The 26,892-nt window shown below is 38.3% G+C and overlaps 1 protein-coding gene across 6 annotated transcripts in view; it reads left to right on the top strand.

Moving 5' to 3' along the window:
* Positions 1-1,351: 1,351 nt before the first annotated feature.
* Positions 1,352-26,892, top strand: part of ADGRG6 (adhesion G protein-coupled receptor G6) — a 109,829-nt gene continuing 84,288 nt past the window's right edge. The window contains exons 1-2 of one of the 6 annotated variants that reach the window (XM_035320640.1): positions 1,352-1,557; positions 7,180-7,280. In XM_035320640.1, the coding sequence (XP_035176531.1) occupies positions 1,556-1,557; positions 7,180-7,280 (103 nt within the window). In that variant the 5' untranslated portion in view covers positions 1,352-1,555. Of the gene's footprint in view, positions 1,558-1,589; positions 1,921-1,962; positions 2,310-7,179; positions 7,281-26,892 lie in introns of those variants that run through there. The other 5 variants (XM_035320645.1, XM_035320643.1, XM_035320644.1 and 2 more) reach the window with 5 other exon arrangements.

Genomic DNA, 26,892 nt, shown 5'->3' with positions numbered 1-26,892 from the left:
AAGCACAAACTGACTGTACGTAATAGAGTAAATCTCACATGCATCAATACATTGGACTCATTGCAAATGCAACATAAAGTTGTTCTACACAGACTTTAGACATCCTGAAATAGAGCAGGTGATTGCTACAGAAAACAGCAGGGCACCTGACTGCAAGTCTGGGAGGAGAGCTGGCATGTACCCCTCCCTGTGCTTACAAATGCCCTGGGGGGATCCACCCTGTGCACCAGACCCAGAGGCAGGGTGGAAAGCAGAGCAATACTTGCTCAGAGCCCAGAGCCTTGGATGCAGAGGAAAGGCCTAGCAGGCACAGTGCTTTTCATACAGTACACCTGTGAGTTGCAGCTGGCCATGGAGATGTGGCTAACCGAGACCCAGCAGATCCTGTGCCCATGGTCAGTGCCAGGAAGTTACGGTGAAACAAAGGCTACAGCTGTTTGTTTATAAAGACAGATAATAAAAATTGACCAGAATGAGTGAATATTAATGTTCAGTACAAAGTTCATGAAGAATTTAGATTTTTTTTAAATAGGAACTCAGTTTTTTTTTTGCTATTGCACGCTAACTGCATTGAATGATTCACTATGCCAAGTCTTCTCTTTCTCCATCCTTCCTAACCCTGCCAGTGAAGATCCAAAGGGTATTGTGAAAATTTGGGATTTATTTTGTGACCTTGTCTTTTGCTGTTTCCCTTACTATCATTTCAATGCTTTTATCCTCAGCTCCACTGCAGTACCATGTTCTTCAGATTTCAGTGGAACAACAAAACTGCAAACTACCATCTTCCCAAAGCAGTGCCTGGGAACAAGGAGTGGGCCAGCAGAGCCCATGCGAGCAGCATACAGCCTTGAATGCTTCAAAAATAAGATGGATCAGAGATGCATGGCCTTTACCCACCTATCTTCTATCCCAAGTGCAGAGAAAAACAGCACACTTCAACTATCTTGGGGTCTGCGCCGGCAACCCTGGGACACAGCACGGAGGTTTGTTTCCCACAGGCAGGCAGGCAGGCCTGCCCGTGCTTACCCCATCCACCTACAGATGTGCACTGTGCGTTTGACCCCGGAGATGCTGCGAGCCCCGCAGCTGCTGTCCCTGGGACGGCACCTCTCCAGCGCTGCCCTGCGTTCCCTGGGGGTGCCACCGGGGCTGCGGCCACCCTCTGCGGGGTGAGCGTGCCTGGGGGCTGCGCACCCCAAAAACAGGCGAGGCAGGCGCAGCCCCTGCCCATGCCCCTGTCCCTGTCCCAGCGGGGAACCGCGCGGCCCCGAAGTTTCCCCGACTTATGCCGAGAGGCAGCTCCCTGGAGGAGGGGGATCGCGGCGGCGGCGGCGGCGGAGGAGGAGGAGGAGGACGGGGAGGAGGAGGAGGAGCGGATCGGCGCGGTCCCGGCCGCCGCAGGCGGCGTGTGCGGGGGCGGGTGTGGAAGAGAGGTGGGCAAACAGCGATGACCTTTGTGAGGAGCCCGTGAGGGAGCGGGGCCAGAGGCAGAGCGAGCAGCAGCGGGGGAGGATGGTGGCTGCGAACCGGAGGAGACCCGCCCCGTAATGTCACCATGTAAGTCCCTTCTTCGGACTCGGGTGGGGGCTGCCGCTTGCCGCCCGCGGCGCTCGGGGAGCGCTGAAAACCCCGCGGGCTCCTTCGTCGTCGGGCGAGAAAACCCGGGCCGTATCGGCTGGGCTCCCCTCCGCGCAGTAGGTGATGAGTAATGTCAGTTCTGAGCCGCGCCGATAGGTAGGGCTGAAAGAATGGGGAAACGAGAGTTTCACCTCGAGAGCGGAGAGGGCAGGACAGCCCCGGCTCTACCCCGGGCGGGCTGCGGCTGCTGCCGGCGTGCCCCGCGGGGTCCCGGGCGGCCTCTCCTCGAGCCCCGTAATCCGGCTCCCAAGACGTCTCCCGCCAGTCTCTCCCTGCTTGGAGGCAAGTAGCGAAACCCACGGCCCCGCTGCCTGCCCTGCCCGCCGGTGCCCGAAGTACCAGCCCGGCCCCAGCCCCGCGGCCGCTCACGTCGAGGAGCCCCGGGCACGGCAAACGCCGGTGCCAGCCCCCCAGGTGCGCCGCCAACACGAGCAGGGAAAGAGGGCGAGGACGAGGGCGGGCCGGGCAGGCTCCACAAAACCTTCCCAGCCCCGCCGCTCCTCCCTGCAGCGCACGGCGGGCTGCGGAGGCAGGGGGGGTCTCCGCCGCTCTCCCGTCCGTCCGTCCGTCCGCCCGCCCGCCCACCGGCCGTCCGGCCCCGGGCAGGCCTTGCAGTGGCCCCTGGGCACCTTCCCCAAAATGTTTTGCCTTTGCTGACACTCTCGCTGAAGGTACTGGCAGCTCTGGGGTTAGGCGTGTCGGCGGTGCCCTCGCGGCCAGGTGGGAGAGGACCCGAGGCTGGACGTGAAGGGGAGGGGGGGCAAGGGGGCAGGGGCAGGGCTCTGAGCGGTGCGCGGGGAAGTTGAGGCACAACTGAGAAGTGGGTCCTGAAGAGCTGGCGCTGCGGTGCTGCTCGGCTACATATACTCAGCAAATGGGTTGCCTGCAACTCGGAAAAGTTCCTTTTGGAAGGCAAGCCAAGGCGCTGAGACGGGGCTTAGTACAGCTGGCATTGTTTAAATTACATGGCAGTGTCGTTTTCTTCATTTCAGTCAATGAGCATGAGGGTGTTTTCTAGGTTGACAGTAAGAACAATTAGGAACATGTCAGGCTTAACAGAATGAAAGTTTCAAATGGCATTGTGTAATTAGTCTTTCAAAAATCTTTTAAAGTGAGGGTTTCAAAATTAAAATCAAATCCTTGGCTAATCTGCAGGAACTGAAATGTAAATTGTAATTGCCTTCACTTGTAGTTCCACGTAAAAATGATTAAGCTTAAGATCTTTTTGTTTACAATCTATATAATAATTGTGAAATTGATGTTATCTGTCTTTTTAATTTTAAACTGTCAGCAACATTTTTTCTTACCAGCTTTAGACATGTCAAAGACCAAAGAAAGTCATGTCACTCTGCCTGGGGCAGTATTCACATCCCACTCTGTGGAACTTTGCTGAAGCTTTGAACAAGGAAGATGGTGTATTCAAATATCTGTTCCATGATTTGAGACCATGCAGTATACAAATGATATGCTCCAGGATTATTCACATTTTGTGTGAATTTTCTTGCAGAACTGTGTACTCCCTAAAAGGTGATGAAGTTGCACTAGCTGACGAGTGGCACGTAGAATTTTGTAGTTAGACGAAGCAATGTTCCCACTAATTTACTCTCTAACTGAGTTGTTACCATCCATATATGGTTTAGATAAATTACATGTCTATTTTGCTCTTCTGGAATGAATTGTGAATAAGCCCATTGTCTCCCTATGTTATAGGAAATGAAAGTAGCTGTGGACTGGACTATTGGATTGGTAGCTAGAGTGCATAGCTGGCCTTGTCACAGTGTCTACAAATGCCAGTTCATAGAAAATTTGGTAGTTCTTCTGTAAGGCTCCATGGGAGGGCACTTTCTAATTATTCTTTTTTTTTTTTTTTTTTTTGGGGGGGGGGGGGTATTGCTGTCATGAAACTATATCAAACTATAATGGATGTACCTCTACCATAGGTGTTTTAATAGTCCCCAAATATACTCAGTAATATGTTGTTCTGCTTCTTTATTTGACAACACATGATGATACGTTCAGAGCTGCTAGCTTGTTACCAGTGGGGGACAGAACAGAGCTTTTTCAGTTAAATTGAAACAAAATAGGGAAGAAAAACCACTGTGGACTATGTTAATCAATTTTAATGTATCCAGGGTTAAAGACTGAAAAAATCTACATGTGTTCTGAAACTGGCTCATCATCTTAATTATGGATTCCTTTGCTTACTTAACTTTTTGGTTTGTTTTAGTATGTTGAAGTTCTCATGTCCTGTCTCTGTCTTTCTCTCATATTAAAAGATGGAATACTTCATTTTAATACTGTTTAAGAGAAGAACACAAAACTGAAAGGGTCTCTCGTGCCATCAAGTCAGTGCTGTTGCAGTAGTCAAACATGTTATCAGATCATCCCTTGATAAGCTATAAACTAGCCCACAACTGTTTGCTAATTTTTCTGTTGAATTATACGTATGTTGTTTGGGTTCCATTTGAGACATTAATAAACACTAATAATCAAGAAAATGAAATTTATAATAAACATAAGCATAGTAGGTATGAACAAGTGAATATTTTCAGCTTTTTAAAAAAAATATTTTAGAATTCCTGGCAAGTATTTACTAGTTGCTTTGACTCCTTTTCATAATTATCTGCCATAGAAAACTATCAGAGAAGGATATGGGTATGGAAGAAGCCTTTTTCTTGACAGAGTGTTACCTGACTTCCATCCATGACAAATTTTTGCATGAAAAAAAGTGCACATCACAGTGTAAAACTGTGAGCAGCCAGGTTTCTAAATTTTGTCTTTTTGTCTATGCAAGATCTAAAAAATGTGCACATAAGTGACCTTCTTGCTCACATATAGCACTCTGCTACAGGTTATGCTTTGTACCATGGATAACCAAAAGTCTTCTCCAAAAGAAACAGATCTGACTCACGGTGCCTGCATTAGTCAAGTGCTTTGGTACCAAGCTTCTTCTGTGGCCTTTCTTGTTTGAGTTTGATAACCCTTTCTTTTAGCCATCTGAAACAATGTCATAAATAAAATTGTTTTGTCCTTTAGCAATATAGAATGTAAGCGGAGGAGATGGCTTTGCTACTTTTTACATATTTATTTGTTCATTTTGGTGGAGAAATGTGTATTTTTATAGTGATTGTGTATTTATCTAGCCTTTTCCTTTGGGGAAAAATCTTTATAGTCGTTCCTTTCTGCCTTGTCTCCACTTATTTATGCTCTATTCTGTTGATGATTATCCATGTTCTTGAAATCTTTCTTGATTTGTGCTTTTTACAAAAGTAAGGATGAAGAAACATTGTAAACTAACGTGGAGTTAGGCATATGAGTGTTACCGCAATGCAAGTAAACATTAGCAAACAGAAATTGGCCAATTTAAATAATAGTTCATTCAGACTAACACAGAATCTCAGATTCTTTAAGAAGGGCACTAAAGGCAATGTGACTGGGTAGATGCACTCAAAACCTAGGCAGTAGAAACTCACCAGATTATTTTTTTCTTGTGTACATCAAAAGCTGGGTGTTGGATTCTCCAGCTATTAAATGAGGAAAAAAAATGCATCTGGGAGTATATGTATGCATGCTGTATAAGTTCCTATAAGTTCCTAAACATGTTCTTATAACTGCTTTTGTGTCTTAAAAGGACTTCTGTTCAAAGTAAGTTTTCTAAACGAATATTAAGAACATTGTGGATTTATGAATTATATACATTGAACAGTAACTATTCCCAAACCTCAGCATTCTGTTGTCTGAGATTTTAACAGAGATTTATAGGTCATTAAGTTGAAGAACAATAATTCCATTGTTGGATAATCTGGTTATTTTTTGTGTCTGGCTTCATCAAAGAGATTCTTGTATTTCAGAGCCCAGTGTGTTCAGTGCTTGTCTTCGACACTTGTTAAGTTTGACTTTACAATATCTCAGAGAAATAAATCAGCTTCAAATTCCAAATTTGATACAACTACCCATAAAGAACTGGAATTCTTTTGTAATCAGATGCTTTTGCCATGTAATACTGCACTGAAGTGAAAGTTGACTGAGTGCAGCAGTCTGTTGAAGTGTCATTTACCTGGGCCCATTGGCATCTAGCCCATAGGAGCTGTTTAATGAACTACCACTTTTAAAACTGAAACATTAGTTGTTCCTTTACAATGGTTTATCTTTCTGTATTAAGTTTGGTTTGTCTACTTTACAGAACTTCACTTTGGGAAGAAACAGTAGCCGATACTGGGAAAAGATTTACATTTGCCCTCAGGTTTCACTAGCAGGTTCACAGCAACCTCTGTGGAGCAGAAGATTGTTTTCCCAAGTTTAGGAAAAATAAGTTTTCTTGCCACTGAGTGTGAACTCCTCTGTACTTTCTTTCACTTACCTCATTCATGTTTCCAGCCTGATATATATCAGTGGCACTTGCAAATAACTTTCTCCTTTCTATATTTAATACGCACTATCCTGGAAGACATTTGTGTTTATCAATGTTTCCTCATGACTACTTATTTGTGGTTCTTCCTCATGTACTGTTGCCAGCCACAGACTTGTGAAATATTTGAGGGATTCTGCTAAAGATTTTCTTCCAGTATTACTAGGTAATATCTCACTGTACTAAAGTTAATTACTGGTTGTCATTGCCAAATAGGAGTTGGAAGGGGTTGGTCAAAATAATTTGTGTTGTTTCACAATTCGTTCCTTGCTTGTTGAATAAAATGAGACATGAGTGTAATAAAGCACTATTCATTTTGGATATGTGATTAAGGCTCTGACCAGATTTATTACAAGTCTCATTTCTTGTTTCCCTTTCTGTCCACTATGAAGGAATCATTTTGGCTTAGCGATTTAAGGTCATATACACTTCAAGTCAAAGAAAACTTTAACTTCAAGTTACAAATAATAATGATTTTTATATAACTGCATTAGTTTTACTAAATAATAAACATGTCCCTGACTTCACTGGCAGCATGGATGAGACCCTAGAGTTAGGCAAAGAAAGCTTCAGGATTTTCACTAAAGCTGTCGACATACAATGTTCTAGCTATCAAAATACTACCAGTGAAAAATATGGTCAAGAGCAGAGGCAAAATCTCACACACACTCTTTGTATAGTTAATAACAAATACGTATGTATTGTATATACATGTAAACAACATAAATATATTTGTATATGTAAATTATGCAAATTATACACATTTGCAACATTTTATTTTAGTGTTTATCCAATTTACATAATTTGCAATGTCAAAAAAAAACATCTCACTTTCTTTGATTCTTTTACTGAAATATCACCACACCTGTCTGCTTAGAAGCCTCTTGATAACCAGTCTTCCACCTTGTTGTCTGTTAAGGACCAGAAAACATTTCTGACCCCTTGTAGCAAGTGTGGAAACTTCCGCGTGTGGTGAAACAATAGTAGGGCTATCCAAAATGTTCAGGCAAAACTGTATTTACTGCTAGTTAGTAGTTTAACTAATAATAGTATTTTCTCATTTTCTTGGTTTCTTGTAAAGCTTCCTGAATTGTTGCTTGATTTTTTTTTTATTTTTTTTTCCCTCCCAACAGGATGTCTCATGTAAGTGAGATGTGGTGTTATCACTGGAAGTGGAAGATGCAGCACTATGTCTACTTGTTTACTATGTATACTATATGCATGCAGCAAGCAGGTAAGTTAGCAAATTATCTTCTTGCTTACATAAATGTTCTAGGCGCCTGTCTGCTGACTAAGGATTATGCTAATGTATGACTGAAATACGTGCAGTGTAATATTTTGATAAAAATTGTGTATTATAATTGTTATGCTTTGATTGGTTGTGTCATCTTTACTGCTACTGTTCAATTCTCTTGTTTATCATTTTGCTGTTATTCTTTGTTATATTTTATTTGACTTTGTACTCTAAATTCTTTCATCTTTCCCTTCTTCTGCTTTTATATTGTAAATCCCTATATCTCTCTTGAATTTCTCATGGTTGCTGAAATATTGCAAGTAATTATGTAGTTCATCCATTTTCCATAGTAAAATCTGTGCATGTAGATTATGTATTCAGTAATCCTTCACTCCAGTTACTGTTGAAAACTGTAAAATAACTGTAATATACTTATTATTTTTAAACTCTTTTAAAAAGAATTAGCCTGCATCCCAGAAGGAAAAGGCAGGGCTTGGAAGAATGATGAACTGCCCACAATAGAAGAAGATCAGGTTCAGGACCAGCTAAGGTGCTAAAGGTGCACAAGTCAATTGGACCTGATGAGATACATGCATAAACCCCTCAGAGGTCCTGAGGGAACTTGTGGATGAGATTGCTCATCATATTTGAGAAGTCATGGTAGTCCAGTGAAGTTCCACTGACTGAAAGAGGGAAAACATAACCCCCATTTTTAAAAAGGGAAAAAAAGGAAGACCTGGGGAATTGCAGGTCAGTCAGTCTCATCTCTGAGCCTTTCAAGAACATGGAAGAGATTCTCCTGGAAACTATACTAAGGCACATGGAAAATAAGGAGGTGACTGACACCCAACATGGCTGCACTAAGGGCAGATCATACCTAACAAATTTGGTGACCTTCTATGTTGGGGTTGCAGCATTGGTGGATAGGGGAAGAGCATCATCTGCCTGGACTTGTGCAAGGCATTTGATGTTGTCCCCCATGATGTCCTTGTCTCTAAGTTGGAGAGACATGGATTTCATGGATGGAAGACAGGGTAAGTAATGAATAGGCTTTATGGTTGCCCTTAAAGAGTCATGGTCAATGCCCAAGTGGAGATAAGTGTAATGAGTGGTGTTCCTCAGGGGTCAATATTGGAATCAGTGCCGTTTAACATCTTTGTCAGTGACATGGACAGTGGGACTGAGTGCACCCTCAGCAAGTTTGTCGATGACACCAGGCTGTGTGGTAGTTGACATTCTGGAGGGAAGAGATGCCATTCACAGGGATATGGACAGGGTTGAGAGGTGGGCCCGTGTGAACCTCATGAGGTTCAACAAGGCTAAGTCTAAGGTCCTGCACCTGGGTCAGGGCAATCCCACAAATGCAGGTTAGGCAGAGAATGGATAGAAAGCAGGCATGAGGAGAAGAATCTGGGGGTATTGGTGGATGAGAAACTCAACATGAGCCAACAATGTGCTCTTGTATCTCAGGAAGCCAGCCGTATCCTGGGCTGCATCAAAGGAAGCGTGGCCAGCAGGCCAAGGGAGGTGATTCTCCCCCTCTACTTTGTTCTCGTGAGACCCCACCTGGAGTGCTGTGTTCAGCTCTGGGGCCCCAGCACAAGAAGTACATGGATGTATTAGAATGAGTCCAGAGGAGGGCCGTGAGGATGATCAAAGGGCTGGAGCACCTCTCATGTGACGATAGGATGAGGAAGTTGGGGTTGTTTCAGCCTGGAGAAAAGAAGGCTCCAGGAGACCTTATAGTGGCCTTCCAGTACCTAAAGAGGGCCTACAGGAAAGCTGGGGAAGGACTCTTTTTCGGGGATTGTAGTGATAGGACAAGGAGTAATGGTTTCAAACTAAAAGAGGATAGGTTTAGATTAGATGTTTGGAAGAAATTCTTTACTCAAAGGGTGGTGAAGCATTGGAACAGGTTGCACAGACAAGCTATGGATGCCCCATCCCTGGAAGTGTCCAAGACCAGGTTGGATGGGGATTTGAGCAACCTGGTCTAGTGGGTGGTGTCCCTGCCCATGGAAGGGGTGTGGGAATTAGATGGTCTTTAAGGTTCCTTCAAACCCAAGCCATTCTGTGATTCCATGATTCACATGATAGGAATTTTCCTCAGCAAGTTATATGTACACAAGATAATCACACACTGTAAAGGGCAGTCAGTTTAAAGTTAACATCATCTTGGTCTGTAGTGACGCTTGGGCAGAGACTAATGCAACACATTGTGACTGTTTTCTTTAAACATATGAACAAGAGATTTCATTTACTAAATGTCTTTTCCTAACCACTAGAGTGCAAAATATTTTAGGAGCTCCAGCTGCTTTACTGGAAAAAACCTTTAGAGTTTATTCTGGGGCAGAAGAAAATTTTGGACCAGCTTGTACTGCTCAGCTAATTCCATATCAGATGGGTAGTTTTGCTATTACAAACTTGCTATTGGAAAAGGATGTTATATATAGAAAGAGTTAGTAGCTTTTTTGATAGTTTCTTTTTTTTTTTTTTTTTTTTCCCTCTAAATAAAAAGTACAGCTTTTTTTTCTGACATTTGAATGTAGTGGCTGTGCAGTAGCAGTTTCCAGCTTCATGTCACTCCAATATGTGTTTTCCATCTCCCTTGTGTAGCCAGGAATGTACACTTAGGACCTGACTCATCAGCTGGCTGATGGCCTTTACGTCCCTGTGATCCTGCAGCTGCCATCCTCAGCATAAAATAAGTCAGCAAAAAACTGCTGTAATCTACAGCTGTTGTGAGCTGATGCTGGGTGACTGGAACATTAAGGCCCAAAGAAAGACCTTTAGTCTTTGCTAATTCCTCTTGATAAGAATATAGTTATAAAAAGTGCAGGTGGTATAGTAAGTGTTAGTTCTGTGGCAAGAAGGCCCTAGCAAGTATGCTGGAAACACTAGAAACACCCAGGTTCAACAGACAAAATGTGTTTGCTGTTCAATAAGTGAAAGAGATCATAGTTTGCTGTTAATACTTGACTGAAATGAAAATGAGATATTCGCCTCTCCAGCAACCTGCCATTTGGCAGTACTTGCCTGCAGACCCTTAGATTTCATGTCTCTCTCTCTCTTTTTTTTTTTTTTTTGTGTGTGTGTGTGTGTGTATGTGAAAGCATAGGTTAAAAACCATAGCCACAAAATGTAGCCTTTTTATGTGTTCTTTTTTACAGAGTGAGACAGACAAGGTGGGAAACAATACTGCTCCTGTACAATTTATTTTGTGTCCTTAAAAGGTACTAGTCAATTTGGCTGTGGATTCGTAAGGTATCCATAATCTCTCTGGCATCTTAAGCTTTACTGAAGTTACAGAGGAAATATTGTAAAACCTGATATTCATTCAGCTTAGCTAGTGAGTTCTAAGCTTAAAAAGCTATTGGGGTTTATTAAGCTTTGCCTAGAGGGGGTTATATACAAGTTGGAGATTAAGATGATCAGATACAGGATTTATGGAGTATTTATGGGGCTATTCATAGAGGAAAAAATATCAGTCATCCTGTGACATGGAAAAAATGCAAAAGTAATAATTGTATAGTTTGACTTTTTAAGAACTGCAGGACTTGGCTTGCTTTCAGAAGCAAAGCTTAGGTGAGGAATGGTGGAATTAGGTGGAACAGTGTCAATTGGTGGAATGGTCTGTGGAAGAAATATTCAGCCACAAGCTGATCAGAAAGGTATGGACAAGCAGTTGCTGCAATAAAGTATAATCCCAAAATATAGGTCTGATATCTCAGAGGAACTGATGGATAGTCTCAGACACTTAAGACAGCAAGAAATAAAAATGAAAAGTAAATGATAAAAATATAATAAATATCTTAAAATTAAGGATGCTGAAATTATAATTGTGGCATATTGGCTTCAGGTCATGTGTTGTGATATGGGGTGAAGGTACTAATCAGCTCAGCAGGCAATAACAGGTTCTTATTCCTGTCTGTGGTAGATGTGCTGTGAGTGAGTCACTTAGCTCTGCCTGTTTCCCTGCCTATAAGATTAAGTATAAGTAAGATATGTACCTAAGAATAAGTACGTGTCATCCTTCCCTTGTAAAAACTTTGCTTGTCTTCCAATGAAAGTACTATATGGAAGCCGAGATATTAGAATGATGGTGTTTTTAAACAGAACTAATTAAATCCCCTTTTATCTGAGATTCAGACATACCTGACCTTTTTGTTCATATGTGTATTTTGATGGTTTCAGAGAACTCAAAAGAAAGAAAAAAATTTGAGTTTTGCAAAATTTCACTTATGAGGACAGACAGAAGGAACTAAGAGTTTTTGGTTTAGAGCACGCAGAAAGGGGGATGCATAATTTAAAGTATTTAAAAGAGGCGACTGCAGTGGGAAGAAATAGGCTGATCTTTCTGGGCAGCTGAAAGGACAAAAAGAACAGGTTTAAATTACAGCAAGATAAACGAGGTGAGGAAGTTCATCAAAATGTAGAGACAGCAGTGGAACTGATTGCAAAGGTAGACTGAAATCTCAGTCCTCGAAAATGTATGCTAATGTCTGCCAGACCTGGTTTAGTCTAAATGTCTCTTGCTTTGTGGGCTGAGAAATAGATCAGATGATTTCTGAACTTCCCTAATTTCTGTAATGCTTCCTTAGTCACTGCCCTATTTGGCTCAAAATTTGGGAAATGAGGAGATTCAGTGGAGATTCCACATCTCAAAATATGACAGTGGTTTTGCTGTGTCTTCAGAATAGTATTGGTGTTTGTCCTTTTGCTGTAACCTCATTTTTATCCAAAATAAGGAAGTGGCAGCTCACTACAGAAAGTAAAAATCAGTTGGCTCAGTTATGTGTAACTTCACAAGTGTTCAGTTTAGTCTGTGCTTGCCTTTTTTTTTTTTTTTTTTTTTTTTTCTCTTCTCATAACAAAATGTCTGATGTTGCAGTATACTTTTGACTATGCTCTGTATTGTAACCTAAGAGCAGAACTGGAGTTTTTAGGTGATCTTAAAAGCAGATTCCAGTTTACATAGTTGCTTTCCAGACTAGTCTAGTTTTAAAGTATCTTGTCTGTACTGAACTTCTAGGTTTCTGAATACATGTGCTTTTTGAGGAGATGGCAACAACCTCCTAAGAGTATTTACCTTCTTATGTAATCAGTAGATTCATAAATACTTATAAGTCAGCAGTCATTTTAAATTTTGACTGCTATGCAAACATTTATTTTTATTCAGGATGTTGAAAATATTTCTTTTATCAAGCCATAAATACACCTAGAATTTTTATTACACTGTTTCTGCGTAATGCCCCTTGCTGCTGTTATCACGGAAGTATTATGACCACAGCTTATGTCAGAGTGAGAACCTGTCCTGTTGTTCATCCATCATACTGACACCACATTGGTGTCAGTAGTCATGATTCCATGTCCTCAGGGAGGTTTTAATCAATACCCAGGAGCTCACTGAAGGGTAAATTTTAATTCTACCACAGTCCTTGAAATATTCATGTCATTTTTGTTGGTGGTTTGAAGAAAAAAAAAAAAATAGTTCATCAATAAAAAAGGAATGAGAGAATAGAGTATATCTGAAAGCAGGTCCTTCACCCACATGGCTGGTAACAGTCTCCAGTATGGGATCAACTCACCTTAATTGGAACTGAATAGAAAAAGATGAGATTGAAGTTCTCCCTTGTTCATGGGAGGGTTTCTGAGTGAACCTGTGGCCTCAGTACCCAAGTGAGAGATGGGGAGGGAGTATGTTGGGAAACATTATTAATGTCACCAACACTAGCAGCCGAGCCAGTCACATCACCATCTGTGAAAATGGATTAAGTTTTATCTGGAACTGCCCAGGTCAGGAAGTGAGTTTTTCACCACAGAGCTGAAACTGCCTCCCCCAGACAAGGGCCAAAGATTCTATCGCTGAGCAAATGATTAAATAATTGTCAGCATATTCGCTTATCTCTCTTTGTCTTACTAAGACTTTAGCCCAGTCAGCCAACACAATCCTGGCATACGGTGAGGAGGCAGGGAATAGTTTTATAACGTTATCACTGATACTTATTTCTCTTGTGGTACATCTGGGGTGGGAACGGGTGTGTATATATTGCTGTGGATGGCAAATGAGACAAAGAACATTGTCAGTGACTCAGGAGTGGAAATTTGCATTTCTGAGTATTAAGGAAAAGCTCAGAAAACCTGAAAAATTTAAAGAACTATTCAGTCCAGCAGTTTCTTTCCTTGCATAACCATCTATACCTCATATGTAACTGAGAAATTAGTCTGGAGGGATCTGGGTATTTAATGAATATCTGCAAAGTATTTATATTCTGTCCCCTTTACCTGTCAGTATTCTTTTGTATTTTAATCTAGTTTAAGCAAAACAAATCAAAAGCAATCCTTTATGTCCTGTTTAATATTTACATTTTGGCTGGCTTGAGGCATGTGCTTAGAAATTCTGTTCGTATAAATCTTGCAGAGAAAAATGACTAGTTGGCTTTCTTTTATTTCCCTTAGTTGACAGGTTGTTAATGCAAAAGTAAATCACTGTTGGAATGAATTTAACAGGAAACTGCCACTCATTACTTCTGTTTACGTTTTTAGATCTTATTTATTTATTTATTGGTGGTGCTGGTAATTCTTTTCCCTAAAGTGTTTGGTCCTCCATGAATTAATCAACCTTAAAAGCTCAGTGATTTTCCTCAATTCTGTTATGCACTTGTAAGGCAAAAACAAATGGAATATAGTCAAACATCACAAAAATTCAAAGCTGGCTAGGACCTCACCTTACAGAGTCCTTGCATTCATTTATTAGGTACATTCTTTAGCCTATATGCTTTCACTGAAGAACATAGCTTTAAATAAAAAACTGTATCTTTCACTGAAGGTTATATATTTATGACCTATAGATTTTAGAACCTGTTTGTTATACCTTTGCCTCTTTTTTATTTCACTGTTCAAAGTTAAAAGAATAGACTTTTTTTTTTTTTCCAATATTGTTTGTGACAACAGACAAGAAAGAATCAGTGGTCAATCTAACAATAGACTCCTAAATTATCCATGGCCAACTGGATTGTGCCTTACAAAAGCCTGCTTCTGGTAGAAGTTATTCTACCAGAGAAAACCAGGAAAAAATATATTTTTTAATTGTATTTTTATGGCATTTGTCAGTTGTTCTTAATAAAATGAACAAACATTTTAGAACAAAATGTGTTTCTGTTTCATTAAAAGACCAAAGTCTTTGAGAATGTCATTTTTTTCTCTTGTGGATGAGTCTTAGTTAAGAATAGAACAGTTTTCCAGATAAAAGTTTCTTACATATAAATCTAGCAATCATGTGACGTGCATTTTGGTATGTATTACTGTTAATACAGGATAATTAAAACAGTTGCTTTTATATATCAGCAGACCTTTCAGACATGAAGGATTACCATGGTAAAGTCAGCATTTGTCCTTTAATAAGAAGTGCTGATCTCGAAGGATTTGCATGCATATTGTTATGTCTGTGACTGTTTTGCTAGAATCTTGGATTTGCTTACTTAATGGGTTTGCTTAAGTGATTTGCATAATGTGTAACATGTAAATGTTCACTAGATCAAGGCCTTACATGTGACTATCTGATAAATGAAATTTTAACATCTGTCTTTTTCTTACAACCCTAACACAGAGATGTCTGAGATAGATTTACATGCCCCAGTATATTATATACAGGCAATATTAAAATGAAGAAAAGCACACGACTTTTATTTTACAAGAATTTGAAAAAACAACAAGATGGAATTTTAGCTACAAGTTGGTGAATTACTAAGAAAAAACCCACCTAGAAAATATATTCCCTGTTGAGATTGCACATTGAAATATCTGATAAAATCATTCACACATACTGTTTCTGAACCTTTCCTACTCTCCATGGAAGAGAAAAGTACTTTGGGTATAAATTATAAACATTTTCTACAAATTGAACTAAAATATTAGTGCAATAATGATGCACTAATTTGCATCATTAAATACATCTGTAAAATACATCTCTTATTGTGATACTTTAAGCAAAACTAGTTTTTCCGCCCTAAATATGGTAATAGAAGCATCTGATTAAAGAGAAAGCATGGCTTCCAAAAACTCATTTTGTCTGGATTCAGTTCTCATTGGTCTGCGTATTTTCTGTAAATGGCAGGCTAAGCTCTAAACCTTGCAGCAGTACAGGAAGATTAAGTGTATAATTCATAGTTTTAGTTCCACTTATGTAGTCAGACCCCTAGTAGTCATTTACACTGACTAATTTTATTGGTCTTCTGAAGAAGAATCAAGCCACTTTCCACTCTAAACCTAACTGCAGTCATACATTTTGACACTGTAAACTTGTTATTCCTGTGCCTTTTTTCTCATCTTTCATTTTGTAGTTTTCACCCTATTGTCTGTCATAATGGGATAACATCAACTTGAACAATATGCTGGCTGTTTTTAAATTGTTATTTGGAAACAATTTTGTTAATTGTCCTCAAGACTTCACTCCTCCCCATGCTCTACCCCCCATGCTTACCAATTCCCATTTTGTGAATTTCTCCTTCTGTAACTTCTGAACATCTTTTAAGTATTTAGTGTTTTGCCCAAATTCCAGTGTATCAAATAGTCACTTTTGACAAGAGAGGCTACCACTGTGCTGACTCAAATTGCTTAATACCGCAAAACTACAGCTATATCAATTAAGATGTATGTTACTTAATGTTCTACAGAAGTGTCAGCATGACTTATTTTTAAAGAACATATTTGTTGCAAGTTCTGGTAGACTGAAAAAAGTGTTTGTTGGAAAATATGTTGGTCAATTAAAGTGTGACATATAGTTATTCTTAAAAACACTTTCCTTCTTAATATTCCCGAAGTAGTCCAGCTGTCTTCCAGTACATGGTAAAATGATAGCTTTTTAATGCTAAAAATCTTCAGGAGTTAGCTGTAGCAGAACTTATGGTAGAAGCATGAAAAGACTGTCAACCAGCTAACCTAATTTTTGAAAGGATACAATGCAATCAGAGTTTTTCCAGTTCCAGCTTTGTCCCTCATGAATATGCTTCTTAATGTGTGTCAGACAGAAAAGTGCAACTCCCTGTCGTGAACAGAGTTTTTGTTCAGATGCATGTTCTGGCTTCTCGCAGTTCTTCTAATTAAGAACTGTGCAGTGACAAATCCATCCTATGAAGCTGAAGTCTTTTTTTTTTTTTTTTTCGTGGAGAAAAAGACCTCATGGTTGAAGTTACCACAGAGGCATTTGTACAAGTGATGCAGTTCTCAGTGATTTTTGTTCTGTGGTGTGAGGAGTAAGGGGAAGTATGTTTGTTTCTCTTCATCTTGAATTTACAGGAAATTCTTAGAAGCAGATTTAAATTTTAAATATTTTACTATTTCTCCTTCTAATTCTGTCTAAATGTTTGCCAGTTCCAAAGTATGTTAGTGATATACGATATTGCTCTTTAAAGAAACAGGAAGCATGCAAGGAATCCTGAAATCGTCTTGCTAGCTGAGTCATTAAACATATGCAAAGGAACATCAGTAATGTGTCTTTTGTACTGAAAGCTGAAATAACATAGAGGTTTTATGCAGGGTGTATATATCTATCTATCCAATGTCTTTAACAGCAAATCCCCCAAACTGTATTCAACTTATCTTTGATTTCAACATTGGTTTAGAGAATTGTATTTTATCTGTAATATACATACAAAACCAAAAAGAAGTAATGCTGGTGTTGAAAAAAGGCATAGTTTGTATAAGGTAAGAATTTGTGGGTTTAAAATAATAGTTTAATAATAATGTTTAGAGGCAGTATAACTATAAAATCAATGAAATTTCACCTCTTCCATATATAAGCCTGGTACATCAGATCTGCTGTGCCCACCAACTGCTCTAGTTACAGTTTATTGTGTAACTAGTTTATGAAATGTAGGCTTTTTTCTTTGACCTGTCAGATTTTGGCCATTTACTGTTTCCATGCTGTTCAGTATTTTGAATTTATTTTGGATTGAGTATGTTTCTGCTAAAATCTCATCACTTGAACTGGCAAAGACATTGTATAGCAACAATACCAGGTATTCTCTTTGTCTGTCTCTGTATGTGGAGAATTACTGTTATGTTAACCTGATCATTTCACTAGGCTACAAATAAATTGCATTTAACCCTTCTCTGTTCTTAATTTCAGTGAAAGTCAAAATGGTAGAAGTAGCATTGATACAATAATAAATTTCTCTCTCTGGTGGCACATCACAACGAGAAGATAGTGCTGAGGATTAAAAATGCAAACATCTGTTTATATATATGCTCCCTCTAATAGAAACTGTGTGCATATTTTTCACATGGTTAATACCAAATGAGTGGCTTCTAAATCCCTTGCCACACATTAGTAACTTAAAAGTTACTTGCAAATAATATATACATGGCTTAGTCAGTTGTCTTTAGTCTTCAGAAGTTTCTTTCCACCTCCCCACCCCACCCAGTTGTTGGCAGTGTTGATGATGTACATGATAGCAAGTATTCTCTTTTAGCCAACTCCTATAGTTACTGACTCCTTTGACTGCCACCATCTATCAAAGTATCTGAAGTTGCTCTGTATTATTTATAACATGTCAATTACTTGATTATATAATCAATAGCTGAGCTCAAGGTCCTAGGGGAAAAAAGAATGCATATTTCCTTCCGATTGACTTCACAAATCTTTTCTAAATAGCACACCATACCAATGAAATGTATTGGATGCTAGAAATGGAACTGAGAAAAGTCCAGTTTTTAAAGCTATTGATTTAAAAATATCTTTCCTTATCATCTTAATCAGTTTTCTAGTGTAATAAATATTCTGAATTTGAAGGAAGAAACTGACATTTTTAATTTTAAAATTTCCTTGTGTTTTTTATTTTCTAATATATATATGTATATTTCTTAGACAAAAAGCTTTTTCAAGAAGGTAATGAAAAACATTTTTCTCACTAATAACATGATTGAAAAAAAATCATAAAATAAATTCATAGTAAGCATGTCATTTGCTTTTTCATATGCTTAGGAATGCTGAAATTGAGGCAGACATGCTTTAACCTTGAAAAAGTTTTGCATTTATTTTGGAATAAAATATAAAGAAAATCTTCAATAAACGTTCAGCTCTGTATGGTCTGAAGGTTCCTCCATTTTAACTGGACTGCATAGCACTGGGTTTTATTTCTTTCCACTGAAGTCAGTGCAAGTTTATTGCACCCCTCAATATGAACCAAGATATCTCGCTGTTGAGCTCTTTTGAATATCCCTCACCAAATTTCCAAATAAAATTTTTTTGGAAGTCGATGTCTTTGCAAAACTGTGCTGTTAAGTCACAGGAAGACAAAGTTCTGCCCCATGCCTTTAGAAGATTTAACTTGCCTAGTGCTGCAGTATTGCTATTCAGTGTAGAAAATGAAAAAGGCTTGAAGAATGAAAGAAGAGTTGCTGTGTACACTTGGCAGCAATTATATGTTGTAATTTGTGGTTTTTGTCTGCACGTTACTGTGATCTCACCCTGTAATGCTTGAGAGGGAAGAGAGTTTTGTATTGTGCTTTTGTCTGTGTAATCCCCATGTCATGTGAATCCTGACTTTCCTGACTTGGTACTCAAGAGCACCCTGCCCCCCCCCCCCCCCCCTTTGCTTTATCACCCTCTCTTCAGCTATGTTTACTGCATCCTATTTGTGATAAGTAACTGGCAGAACCAGTTAAAAAATCATAAGAACACAGACATCCATTCTTGTTTCTATCGATCTATCCATAATCTGTTTGATGTTTAATCCCAACGCATTCTTTTTCCTCCTCTGATGGATTACTTTTGATCATAGTGGCATGAAAGATATTTTGAGGTTGCATAATATTTTTATTGTATTGTGTGTGTGTTTCCAGTGAGAAAACAGTCTAACCTGGCCAGAGTTTTAATCTTTAGGGTGGGGTTTGCGATTTCATATTATCTTAATGAGCTACTGTGTTTATTCACTTGAGATATGTGAAAATCTGATGAAACATCTGTTAGTAGGGATCAAGCCAAGCTACCATAAAAAATTAATATCTGGTCTTTTAGCAATTCATGCTATTTCACATTAGATTTGTATTAGCTTTCATTGTAAGGATTGATACAAAAAGACAGCATAATGGAAAATAAACCTGAGTATTTTAAAGGCAAGTAAAGTCTTAAAGTAGAATTCTATCATCAAAACAGGAACTTTGTGAGTCACAAACATAAATTACTTATTAGTAATTAGTGAAAATTAATGAAAACATTGTTTTTTCTTTCTAAGAAGTTTGTCTGTTGTACTTGCAATTTGTTCTTCATAGTTTGTCGTAATTTAATTGTCTTCATGTTTGTAGTTTAGTTGTTTATCTGGCCCTCATTATAGTTCTCATAAATAGTCATCATTAGACCTTTTATATCATTGCTCATAAATGCATGTCATTGGAACTTAAATTTACAACGACATATACAAATATTGAGAGTAACTAATATAATGAAAACCAAATGCTATGCAAATAGACTTTACATCACCAAGGTAGTCTATACATTCAAGAACCAGTTACCTGAAAGCAAGGAGTTATTCTACCCCATTAGATACCATTGTTGGACTATACTTAACAATTTGTCAACAATTATGAAATACACTGAACGCCAATATGTCCTGTCTAAATGTTGATCTAGTACATATGCTTCCATATGAAGTTTTCTTGGGGTTATAATGTATACTTACACACAGAGACTTCAATAAGATTAATAATTCGCTTTCTATATTTCTGAAGTTATAATGAAATTCCAAGGTTTGTCCCCTTGAAGTTATAATATAAATGTTAAATTGTAATACTAATGATATTTTAATATTTTCCTCATGCAGTGTGATCTTCCATAAATAAATTAAGTCAGCATCATCAGAGGTCCCTCAAGATACATTGTTTGGATGTAGAATTGGAATCTTTTGCTTCTTGTGTTCTACCATAAATAATAATGCTTGACTTGTTCATGGCACTACTTAGAAATACAATAAATAATAAATATTAATTATGTGTGGGTAATGAAAACATTACCAATACTGATTAAAAATGCCTGTAAAATATCATATGTTTATTATTCATCCTAGCCTTTAATATAGTAAACTTTTGAGTTAAATATTTGGAACTGCTTAAGGACAAATATCCATATGGAAACACATTAATGTGTATATTTGGATTGTGCAGGTGGATCTCCTATACTGTCTGTGAGTGCTGACAGGTTTATAAGTCTATCCCAAAAGCAAAGTGCCTTTGTCCACACTTGAAGTAAATTATGTTCTTGAGTATGGGCTGCTTTTGTGACGGAAAAATACGTCTGTATGAAACTCAAATGAATAATTTTTTTTATTTTGAACACTTTTTTATCAGCAACCATGTGAGAGGTTTGACAGAATAACCAGGCTCCCAATTCCATATGGAAATTTAGACCATTTCAGTTGCTCATTTTCCTTGATATTGCTATTTCTTTGTAATGTACATTTTCTAGTTATGACATACTCAGTAGCTTTATTTCTGAAATTTCACATGCTATTAAATGTCTTTTACTTGTCTGTTGTTGCTTTAAAGTGATACAATGCTTCATTCCTACCAATTCTGACAGAGTAAGTCGTATGTGGAGGTGAGGAAAAGATTGGGCTTCAGGCAGTGAAACAAAACAGAGAATGATAATCTAAAAACAGCACTTGTTACTACATCTGTTGAAATGTCAGATACCTGTGTGGTGGAAATAAAGGCATAAACCAGTGGTGTAGGTTCCTTTTGACTGCCACACAATGGCTTTTTTCAAAGTTTTATTTATTTTAAAAAAGAGAAGAAAATCAAATGAAGAAAATAGTCTTGAGAAAATACTAAGGTTGGAAAACCAGCAACTCAACAATCTAGAAATAAGATAATTGAAGAATCTAGAAATAACAGAATTGAAGAACTTTATTTGCCTATGCAATTTTCCATTTTCACTTCCGCCATGATGGTCCGCCATGTTTTAATTACAGTCACCTGCTTTTTGTCATTGGCCTTCAGCCTTTTTTAAGGCCTTAGCTTAATGTGTGCCCAGAGCTGGAATATGTACACTAAATGAGGTATTGAATTGCAAGATCTCATAGCTGGGATGGTTGAATAATGTCCTAGAAAACTAAATGCTGTCTCTGAGTCTTGCGTGCTAGGGTTAGCTGAGGAAATTATTTCCATGGCTTTCTTTCACGTCTCATTTTTTGAGACTAATCTGAAAATGTTTGAAGATTGGTTTGCATTCATCACTTGAAGTGATTAGGAACTGTGTTGATTATATTAACATCTACATAATGCTACAAATCATGACTAAATTAAATCCTGTGTGTCTGAAATTAGACACCTAACATCAGAGGATACTTCTGATCTTGATATTCCCCAATTCTGTTTCTATAAAAACAAGTTAAGAATACTTCTTCCCTTAGTCAGAATGTAAGCTTTTAATTAAGGACTCTGAGAAACATTCAAATGTAATACTAAAGAACACCAAATAAAAGCTTGTGAGGAAATCAGTGATTCTGTTTCAAGAGAGGATTTGAATTGCTGCAAAGATGAGGGTCATACATTGAAGAATGGAGGTAAAGCAGGATTCTGGAAATTTGCTTATTGCATGGAATTTGTCCTTCCTGTGCACCGAATGAGGTCCTTCAAAAACAGTAGTGTGTGATTATGTAATTGAAGATTTTTTTTCAATTATCTGTGTACAAAGGCCAAACAAAGGTTAACTCTGGCATTTCCTAACTTCGGAGTCCTTGATTTTGCAATCCTAATAGTGCCTGTGTGTTCCTGGGAGTGGTTTCTAATGTTGGTATGTGTGTGTATATATATGCAGATATAAATATAACTATAGTTAGAGATGCTTATTTAGAATTTTAATGTAACCCATATGCAGAGCTGAAAGTCTGGTTAACTAAATATTTACTAAATATTTTTCTTATTTCATTCATTTTTATTACTTAATTGGAATGTTTTCCACCACATTTTTGAGACATTTTGAGGAAGTTGAGATTGCCAGTGATTGGAGTAATTAAGCCACTTCACTGTGAATCAATTTGTTTAGCAGTAGGAAAACTTTTCTTTCAATTTCATTATTTATTGCAGCCTTTGAATGACCCAGCAGTTAGAACAATAGCAGCCTGGTTCTGTGTGACCTGTGTTGTACCCAAACATTATTTTATAATTTTGTAATATTTTTGACAAGTAACTATCACATGCATATTTTTATTTTTTATTATTTTTTTATTTCACATAAAGGAATAAGGTGATTTCTTGTTACAAATTTGGCATATACCCTTTCCCTGTCTTCCCCAGTATTCTTTCCAGGGAAATATTGTGGAGGGAAAAAAAAAAAAAAAAAAAGCCACAACCAGACACAACAACAACAAAATACACTCACAACACTGCATTTGGAGCAGAAGATTCAATGTTGCACTTAGCAAAAGGGAAACAAGAAAATATCAATCTAGAGGTGAAATGTTAAGGCTTCTATTTCTCCAGTGCTAGTAGAGAAATTAGACACCTAGCATCAGAGGATGCTAGCACTAGCGTCTGGGGAGTATTGGAGTCTGGATGAGTAGGTCCTGTGTGGAATGAGGTTTGAGTGGAGGTGGCATTTTGCTAGGATATAGGGCTCTCTAAAATTAAAAAAAAACTTTCTATGTATTTGAAGTAATGACAGGGTGCTAAGAACTTTGTAGAAAGATGCCTCCTTTAGTTAAAAATAAAAAATATAAAACATTAGTTTTTTATTTATCCTACAAAGGGTAGGATATCTTTGATGTGAAGATATTCTGCTAGATGAAAGACTGCAACTGGCATGGAGTGCCAAGTGTCCCCCTGCTTCCTTAGTGTGTTTGGTGACAACATCCTCAAAAAGAACAAGGATTATAAAATCCATAAAGCATCAGTTTTGTAGATCCTAAAAAAGATTTCCTTTAGAGCTTTTTTTTTTTTTTTTTTGGTTTTCCTCCGGATGTAACTAGTGTTAGGACAAATGAGTCTTCCAGAAATTAAGAAATGTTTAATAACTGTTGCAGTCTTTGGATTACAAGTCATCAAATATTTTAATTGTTCTGATCCCCATTTGCCCTTGGAACAAAAGTAGACCTGCTACTTGTTTAGCTCAGGGATCCAAGAAGCTCGGTGGTCATAGAAGATTACCTGGACTATAAGAATTAAAATAAGACTTATGTGCATGTGATTCCTCCCCAAAACTCTCCTCACCTTTAACTGTTTCCATTTCAGGAATGAAAATCTCACTGAGGCTTGTGCGGCTTTCTTGTTTATTAGCCTGAAATGGATTACTGCCAACTAGTAGCCCAATCTCCCTTTGAACCCTCATATCCACAGATGTCTTGAGGCAGGGAGTGCCATGTGATCGTTTCCTGCTGCACAAAGAACTGACTTGTTCTGCTTATTTTGAACCTGGCTTCATTGGGTGGCCTCTTATTCTAGAAGACAATGATCAGATAATCCCTCTCCCTTTTCCCTGTAACCCACAACTTTTTGTAGACTTCTGCCAGCTATCCACCATCTCTTTCCAAGCTTGAAAAGTACTTGACTATTCCCTCACTTGCCCTCTCTGTCCACACCTGTGACCCCCAACCCAGACACCTTTTTTCTGTGGCTTGAGGGCTTGATTTATGTCAGGCTGGAGTATCCACATGTGCCCTGGGCAGATAGCTGGGAGCAGTAGGAGCAAGGTGGGATATGAGATGGAGAGGATCTTGAAGTTGGGGTGACCCAGAATAGGCAGGTCCCTCACTGACCAGATACAGTCCTGCAGGGATTGTCTGAGTAGGGTGAAAAGACAGGATGAGGCAATGACCCAGGGAGTCATCAGTCTGAAAATGGGGCCAGAGACAGGACCAGAGAAACACCTACATTAAAATATCTAGCAAGAACTGAAAGCCAGTTAAGGACTTTTAGTGAATACAGGACTCTGTATACACTTACCTACATTTAATTTTATTTACTATTTTGTTGTCTAGTCACTCTGTCTTATAAGTGACTCAACTTTGCAGTTCTTTACAGTTTGCCTTCAAGGTATCTACTACCTTGAGTAGCTTTATATCTTCAACAAAATTTGTACTGCTTTACTGCTTTCCCATATACCTTCTGGACATGTTAACTAATGTGACTCCCAGAAAAGACCCCTGTAGACCTCTACCTGTGACTTTCTCACCTTCTTACAGATTCATTTTTGTTCCTAAGTTCTACCTTGTAACCAGTTATTTATCCATGCCAGAACATTCCAAATTATGTAATGGCTGTTTATGTTCCTTTAAAGCCTTTGGCAGAAGTTTTTGCCAAATGCTTTCTAGATATCCAAGTGAACCGTGTCATCTGGGTTACATTTACCCATGTAGCATGACTGAACTTTGCAGAGAACTCCAAGAGGTTTGTAAGACAAAATGTCACATTACAGAAGTCGTATTGACTCTCCCAAATAGATTTTATTTATCCATGTGTCCACTAATTCTAGCATTTCTTATACCACAGATCCCTTGGTGATTGAGGTGCTAGTCTGCTCAATGAGAAAAATAAAATTGGAGTAAACCAGCTCTACCTGACTGCCAATTACTGGCAACATTTTCAGGTGTTAATATTAGCAGATTTTCAGGATGAATAACTGGTAATGATGTTGCTGTTCCAGTGTTTTCCATCTTGAAGAAGTGGTGTTGAAAATAATAGGATGTGTTTATTCACATTGACACCCAGTGGAAAGGACTGAGTGGTACTTTATTACTAGTGCTTTATTAAACTGTAATGAAAGGTCTGAGCATCTTGCTTGACTGGTAGTTCCTCATTATAATTTTTGTCCTCTTGCAACTCACAACTGTGAACATTGGCAGAAGAACCTTGTCAGTTACAGTGACTGGCTAGACCACACTTTTTATCTCAAGGAAGGAATCAAATGTGTTTTTTTATATGAAGCTCCCTCAGACTGTGATGGGGAGAAAAGAGCACAACCATCATTGCAAAAAGAATGCATGGATTTCTTCTTTCTTCCAAAATGCAGAAGAGACTGGAATGAACAGAAATGCAGAAGGAACCAAAATAATCTGCAATTCACCACATTGTTATACACAGTCTCACGCAAATGTAGAGAAAATTCTGTTACCTCTGTACAGTACAGATCTAGTGATCATGGGACGAACATTTCTACTTCTCTCCAAATGGATGTAACACTTCTGAATAACCTCATGTGCACATGGATATGGTCAGATAAATAGGATAACTTATTTCTTATTGATGGACAGTTCAGAGATCAGCTAGTTGAAGAGGTTTTTATACTTTATATTTGAACAAGCATGCAGAAGTCAGTTCTAAGTGACAGATAACACTGTTATGCTAGTTTTGTTTTTTTAGTAAACCCAAATGCCAAGAAACTTCTGATACTATTACTTCCTGGAAAGTGATTGTTTTCTCAGAACAGGAAGGCTTGTAACTTTTAGATGAAATAGCAAGGATTGCATTTGCAGGGAATAACAAAACTGATTTAAAGACTATTTAAGTATTAAACAATATAGTATGAACAAGAATACACAAATTGTTTAATGTATTTAAGTTATTAGGCTTTTAAATTCTTTTTGAGCTATCAGTATTACAAATAGAATAGAAGCTTTTCGTGCATGCCAGATTACAATATAACATATATATATAAAGATAGTGGGTGTGATTCACAGCTAGAATTCTTCTTCATAGAGTTCTTTTAAAATTAATGACGTTACTGGAATGCAAAGGTAGTCTCCTGGGCAAGAAGTTAGTAGAAGTATGCATCTTTATACCTCACAAATATAATTTATAGGATTCTTTTGTCTCATTTCTATTCTAAAATTATTATATTTTACTAATTTAAGTGCCAATAAGGAGGAAGATCATGTACTTCTGATCATTGTAATACATTTCTAATATACCTGTTTCCAATAGTTTTTTGGTTCTCAACAATGTTTATCATCACCTTGACTTCTCAAGGTTAAAAAATTTCTACACTGGAACAACTATTTTCTTATTGTCATTGTCATTTGTTATGGCATAGTACATGTTCTGTCTTGCATCTGTGCTGAGAGCCATAGAGTAGAACCAGAACAAGGTGACAGTTCCTGCTCTGGATTTTGAAACTGAGCCTTTCATTAGTCTTGACAACACAGTCCTGGGAGAAAGACCAGCTTCAGGCAGAGTAGACAAGTTGCTTGAGCAGAGGTCTGCTATAGGCAAATGGGCAGTCATAGCCCTGCTACATACAGCCCAAGCTGGCCTTGCAGCCATTAAGAAAGGAATGTGAATGTGTGGTTCCTGCTGGAGGAGGTGAGACCTCCTTTTAAATATATTAATATGTATATTTAAATATATTAAAATATGCATCCATCAACATTCATCACACGATATTCACAAACTTCACTCGGAACAAAAAAAATTCCCCACACCAAAATTAACATAACATCATCACACTAACAAAGGTGGACAATTTGCACACAGTCCACCCCTCATCCCTTCACCACATTATAACAACACCAACTCATCACAATTATTACACTCTCTAACAATGTCAAGCAGCTGCAGTTTTATCAGTATGAGTAACATCTCATACTGATAAGAGCAATAGCTGTTGTAAGGTTGGGCTTCC

Source organism: Oxyura jamaicensis, chromosome 3, assembly GCF_011077185.1.
Source record: "Oxyura jamaicensis isolate SHBP4307 breed ruddy duck chromosome 3, BPBGC_Ojam_1.0, whole genome shotgun sequence".
NCBI classification, from domain to species: domain Eukaryota; kingdom Metazoa; phylum Chordata; class Aves; order Anseriformes; family Anatidae; genus Oxyura; species Oxyura jamaicensis.
This window is presented reverse-complemented; position numbering and strand designations above follow the sequence as displayed.